This window comes from Tupaia chinensis, unplaced genomic scaffold, assembly GCF_000334495.1.
Source record: "Tupaia chinensis unplaced genomic scaffold, TupChi_1.0 Scaffold000288_2, whole genome shotgun sequence".
Classification (NCBI taxonomy): Eukaryota; Metazoa; Chordata; class Mammalia; order Scandentia; family Tupaiidae; genus Tupaia; species Tupaia belangeri.
In genome coordinates, this window is record NW_006159773.1 from 4,991,742 (window position 1) to 4,998,543 (window position 6,802).

A 6,802-nucleotide genomic window follows, 5' to 3' on the forward strand; every position below is an offset into this window, starting at 1 on the left:
AGCTCCAGAAGGATCTTCATGCCACCCTCTTTCTGAGTTTCAACTAGCCAGGATCATAGGCACACATGCATGGGTGTGATGTGCACAGGGAGGTCCTGGGAGGTGACCCCCGACCTTTCCCATATGAGTCCATTTGTGCTACCACTGCACCACCACTTGGCCCCATTATTTATTTATTTTTTTGGAGAGGTTTTTGCTATAGGGCGTGTGCACTCGCCAGACAGACAGAGAGACAGAAAACGAGGAATCACCCCCCCAGGGGGGATGGCCACGCCACAATCCCTTCTCCTCCATTCTCCTTTCGGGATCTTGGGCACGCACGCACATGCGCCCGGCTTGATTTTAAGCCACCCGGTCCGCGGTCGACTACATTGGAGTCCAGCGACATAGCCATTATGCTAACTGCTGGTCCCCGTTATTGCTTTTTTAACTTACCCTTTCTTCACTTAGCAAAATATTCCTAGCAGTTCATTGTGTTCAGTATTCCAATACAGTAATATTTCAGTCACTGTATCATATTCAAATCTGTGAAAACAGGGTATCATGTTTTGAATTAGCATTGCGAACCTGACATTGATATCACCCTGCTTTAGCACCCAACTAGATCCCTTAAAGTCTAAAATTGTTTCACAGTGGGAGCTATCCATCCTTCCAACCTTGTTTCTTTTGGCCTGTTCCCCTGGCTGCCACCCAATAGCCAGCTGGAATGACTGACCATTGCCAGCAGTGACACGAGCTCTTTACATGAGCTCTATAGCATCCTTTCTTCTGCCTCGAATGCTCTCCCTGCCCCTTCCCAAGAACACACATACTGGCTTCCAAATCCAAGTCCAGGATTTCACTTTTGGATCCTTTACCTTGGTGACCTTCAGGAGTTAGCAGAATTCACACAAAACAAGTCATCTAGTAGATATGGCAAGAACGAAAGTTTTTGTCAGTTTGGAAAGAAAGTAGCATAGTTTTGATTTCAGTAAGCAGTTAAAAACCTTACAACTGGGGGACCAGCAGACAGTGTAGTGCTTGTCACTGGACTCCCACATGGACTACTGCAGTTCGAGTTCCGGACCTGGTGACTTGAAACTCACACTGGGCACATGTGCATGCTTGCCCAAGATCCCAGGAGGAGAGTGGAGAAGGGATTACTATGTAGCCATCCCTCTTGGGGGAAGATTTCTTGTTTTCTGTCTCTCTTTCTCTGTTTCATGGGCAAACACATGTGCCCTATAACAAAAATATCTCTTACAAACAAAACAAAATAAAAACCTTAGAATTATTTTCCTGTCTGGGGCCAGCAGGTGGCGTGGTGGTTAAGGCGCTGGACTCTCCCACATGGTCAACCATGGTTCAATTCCCAGACCTGGTGACTTGCTTTCTCACTTTCCCTCTCTCTCTCTCTGTGTCTCTCTCTGGTCAAATTAAAAAATAAATGAGTGCATAAATAATTTAAAAAAAGATTTATTTTCCTGTCGTCCAATTTACAAGATAAAGCAATCTAAGGCAGCACATTCTTCTCTTCTCTCCAGGAAACGGTGGCTTTTAATTCTTCTCTTCTGAGACCTCGTGTGATCGGAGAATGGATTGGCAGAGAAGAAAATGATGCTGACCCACTAGCTGCTGAAATGCTACAGCCTCCGATTCCAAGAAGTAAAAATGACCACTGGGAAAGTGAAGACAGTGGCTCTAGCCCTGCGGGAAGGTGAGGTCAGATGTCTCCTAAGAGTCGATGTATTATCAGTCATGAAAAGATGAAGGCAAAATAAACCCAAGTATGTGATTTTTATGAAACGCCTCTTAGCAATTTCATATATAAAATTATGTTAGGCTCCATATAGGATAAAAAACATTTTACTCGGATTTAAATACTTATGAATTAAACCATGACAGGTGTTTAATCTTTCTGCAAATGTTATTAGCTGACCACCATAGAAGAGTCTCTCTTAGGAATAGCATAGCCACAGTAACTTGGTATTTCCTGTGTTGGACTTAGCAGCAACCAACAACTATTCTTTCTGAAGGAGAAAATTGTATTTTCTACAATGTAATAGCATTCAGGGGTTCTTTGCTTTAACTTATCACTTGGCTAGAGGGAGGGAAATGCAGAATGCTCATTAATGTGCTTCAGGCATATAGGAAATTGATTCTATTTCCATGAGAAATCACTTTAAAATTATTTAAATAGTTGAAGTGTCCTGTAGAAGGAGAAGAAACTCATTTTTAAAAAATCCATTTACCTTCTATTGTGAAATGCCAGATTAATTTTACCTGTCGATGAGGGTAATTTTATTTTTAACACTAGACTTATGAAACCCTCTAGACCTTTATCTTTATTCATTGGCCGAGCTTTAGTTCCTAAATGTGAAATGGAGAAATGTCGACTTTCATTTTACTTTCATTTAGTCATCATAATTATCAGAGCTATTTATTGCAAATGTTAGTGCTTCTATTTTCTTTCTCACCTCAGTGAGCTCTTCTTACTCCCTGTATAATACGAGGAGAGGGATTTCTTTCTGCCCTTCTAGTTGGATCCCGTACTCAGAAAACTCACTCAAAGAAAAGCTCTCGTAACTATTTATTTTTGGAAAGTTATTTTCAGCTTTATTTTTCTCTATCTTTAAATTAGTAGTTACGGTACTACCCTATGAAATGAAGAAATTGGTTTAACCTGCCCAGATGTCCCATTAAAGCACAAAGAATACACGCATATCTGAGTTAAGTTTAGGCAACATTGATAAACTAAGGGTTAGAATTATAGTTCTTCTGTTTTCTAATACAAAGTAGGCTTTTCTTTTTTCTTTTTTTTTTTTTTTAATTTTGTCAGAGGTCTCGTGCCTTTACTAAAAAGACCCTTTATTGGGGTGTGGTCATACCACAATCTCTTCTTTCTGTTTCTCCATCTTGTCAAGGTTTGGGATGTACAAACACTCACATCTGGTTTGCTTTTCAAATTACCAGGGACAGGATTCAAACCTCACTATCAACTGTGTAGGTTCTGGCATCTATCTGGCTTTTTTTTTTTTTTTTTTTAAGAGAGATTTTTGCTATAGGGTGTATGCACTTGCCAGAGACATAGAGAGAGAGACAGAGAGAGAGAGAAAAAAAAAGGCATTGCGAAGTCACCCTCCAGGGGCCATGGCCATGCCACAGTCGCTTCTCCTCCATTCTCCTCTTGGAAATTTGGGCATACGTGCACATGTGTATAGCATAAGTTTCAAGTTGCCAGGTCTGGGACTCAAACCGTTGTTGCCCATGTTGGAATCCAATACCTTAACCATCATGCCATCTGCTGGTCCTGGTGTGCCTTTCTTAATCACCATGCCACAGGGTTGGCCCTGAAATAGCTTTCTAGATTTATATCCGTAACTCATATAGCACTAGATTTGATTTTGATGAGTAAGAGAGAAAACTTCTAGTGGCTCTAGAGTCTGTAACTATAGTACTAGCTTTGCCCTTAAATAGTACTAAATTTATACTGTAATTTAACAGCCTTAAACATTAACAGGAAAAAAAAATGGTATGCTTGATTTCTAAGAGAAAAAATTTTATTTTCAAGCGTTACTATATCTATCTCCTTCCACCCCATCCCAGGGCTGGCATGCCCATGTCAGTAGACATGGGTTATATGAGTAAAGGGTCTCAGGTTGCCACTAAACATCTACTAAATAAAGCCTATTTAAAAGGGTTGTTTATAGTCTGTCTTTTTTGTTGTTGTTATTGTTTTGCCCCTTTTCTATCTTACATTTTCCATTTAATTATTGTGTGTCTTATTTGAATGGTTGTTATTAGAATGCTTTATCTCAAGCTCATAAAATCATTTATAATTCATCACAAATGCAGAATTTATGATATCTATCTTTACCATTCAATTGGAGAGAAATGAATGATGTAATAAATGAGCATTTTATGGCTAGAAACTTACACCCCAATTTTTTCTAGAACTCTTTTTTGAATGATAAGCCTTACTGAATTTTTTTTCTGTAAGTCCCCTAAACACAACACTGTATGAAAAGGCCAACAACTGACTCTCACAGCTGAACTCTGCAGAGTAAGCTGCTGGGTATAAGAGAGAGAGAAAGAGAGAGAGAGCTTGTTCTGCAGTTTTGTGGTATATCTTCCTTACATTTTCAAAGAAGTTTAGAATTAAGGCTTAAGACAAAAAGTATCTGAGCAGGAAAAGGAAAAGGGATTCGTAGAACAGAGAGGTGAAGGTGTTAGTGATTGAAGACAGCTGTCAGATATTCTCCTTTGGCATCCATTGCTATGACTCATCTAGTTTTTGAGTGAGGAATCATGTACATTCATTGAACATTTAGAGTTATTAAAAATAATCACGTATTATGAATTAATACAAATTAAATAAAATTGAATTTTGTGAACATATATAAATTATTTTAAGCCATCTTAATTAGACTTTGCAATAGCTATGTAATGGGTTTTCTACAATTACTTGTTAAATCATAATGTGAATTTGTAAATAGGCTCATTGAGTCTTGACAACTAATGAATCTCCTCAAAGGCTGAACCACCTTAATAGAACTAGAATAGCATCCATAAATATTGTAGATCTCCTAAACTGCCTTTATTAGCTATGTGAACATTGCTATTAGACTGTAAATATGCTATGAAAAGAATCAAAAACCTTGCCATTTAGAAATATATGTTAAATATTGAAAACTAAATTCATTTTCCTCTAAATGTTTTCCTTTCCATTAAAGCTCATGATTGTGTCTGGTTTGCAGTGGACAAAATGTGGAAATATTCCCTTTTGTAGAGAGATAGTCAATAAGGGACTATATCAATATATGCCATAAATTCGAGGAGTCATGGGTGGTATGAGGGAAAATAAACCAGGATAAGGAGGTAGTTAATAGATTGTGGGGAAGGGGATACTCTTTTTCCAGAAGAAGTCTAAAAACAAAGAAATAGCCCTAGCATTGGTCAGATTTGAGCTGTTGTGGACATGACTGAGATAAAGTCAGATTTAATAATTTAAAATCTTTTAACATGCACATTTTAAGCATAAAGAATTATTAACCAAAAGTTCATCTGCTATAGGAACAGAAGAACAGCAGCCCTAAAAATACCTGAAACATACAAAAATTGCACCTCACAACTCACAATTTTTTAAAGCCAAAGCAATGTGTATCTGAACTATACATTTATTTTAGAGCACTGATAGTTATTTTGATAGGTTCGATATTAATTCTTTTTAATTAATTAATTAATTAATTTACTTTAGAGGTTTTTCTTAGGGTGTGTGTGTTCACCAGAGAGAAAGAATGAGAGACAGACAAGGACAGTGAGAGGGAAGGTGAGAAATCACCCCCTAGGGGGATGGCCATGCTGCAATCTCTTCTTCATTCTCCTTGCGGGATCTTGAGCATGCACGTACACGTGCCCAAGTGTTTCGAGTCACCATGTCTGAGACTCAAACTGTAGTTGGCCATGTGGGAGTCCAGCGATGCAACTGCTATGCCATCTGCTAGCCCAGAATTTATTTATTTATGTAGAAAATAAAGATCCTAATTAAAATGCTGGGTTGTTGAAAAAGTCATGACACACTTTTGCATAGAAAAACAGGAAAAATTATGTCATGACTTTTCTGACAAGCCAATAATTATTTCATGGAACAATACTACTTATCTGGGGCCTTATGTCTATTACAATAGAGGCGTGGCATTGTGGATTAGTACCCAGGTCTCCTTGCTCTGTACTTTTTCAATGACCAAACACTGTGTTTTACTGGGACTAAAGATAACACTTGCTTCAACCTTCATGCAGTAGTCTTGGTCCTTGTTAGCCCATAAATCCAAATTCTGCATTTATAATCTAACACTTCCTCATCTTTCACATTCATATTTACATTACTTACATGTTTTTTCCTCCTCTGTTTCTCCACCCATCATCTTACTTCCTAGATTGTCATCTCTCTCAAACTGATAGATGCAGACATCTACTAAAGTTAATTCTTGTTTTCTGTACATGTCTTATTTAAAAAATTAGGGGGACCAGCAGTTAGCGTAATGGCTATGTCGCTGGACTCCCATGTAGTCGACTGCGGTTTGCGTCCCGGACCTGGTGGCTTAAAACTCACGCTGGGCACGTGTGCGTGCGTGCCCAAGATCATGAGAGGAGAATGGAGAAGGGATTGTGGCATGGCCATCCTCCCTGGGGGGTGATTTCTCGCTTTCTGTCTCTCTATCTCTCTCTGTCTGTCTGGCGAGCACACACGCCCTATAGCAAAAACCTCTCCTCCCCCCCCAAAAAAAATTAAAAGCTCAAAGGAAAGGAACCATTTTAATATATTTATTGACCATTAATACCAAGTAATGTGCGAGGTACTTAGTGAGAGCCAGCATGAAAAAAACAAAAATCCTAGATTTACAGTATTTACTTTACAATGGGAAATGACCTCCCCCCCAAAAAAAAGCCTTATTTCTGCAGCTGAGTGCACAGAGTGCTGGGTATATAACAGTACCTAGGTATCTATAAAGAAAAGAGCTCTTATATGTAAAAATCTAAGTGTAACAACTGAGCATGTAACTTTATGATCATGTCAACTCCCAACTCTTAATGCAAAGAGAACGCTTTCATTTTTGACTAGACTCCAAGAAAAGAGCACAGGTTCTGCCTCCTACTCTGTAAGGGTGAGTTCAGCAAACCTAGGAGAGAGTTCAGGAGTGACATTATCCAACTTTCTGCCAAAGAGAACATGAAGGATCAGATCAAGCTAATATTTACCAACTTGTGCTCAGAGACAGACTGTGAGGCAAAACGGAGCATGGTCTCCTGCGTGGGAAGAGCG

General features: G+C 38.9%; 1 protein-coding gene across 1 annotated transcript in view; it reads left to right on the top strand.

Annotated features, from left to right (window-relative positions):
- CUNH8orf34 (chromosome unknown C8orf34 homolog) overlaps positions 1-6,802 on the top strand; it is a 526,010-nt gene that overhangs the window by 173,575 nt on the left and 345,633 nt on the right. The window contains exon 6 of the mRNA XM_006150466.2: positions 1,524-1,696. Within this exon, the coding sequence (XP_006150528.1) occupies positions 1,524-1,696 (173 nt within the window). The remainder of the gene's footprint in view (positions 1-1,523; positions 1,697-6,802) is intronic.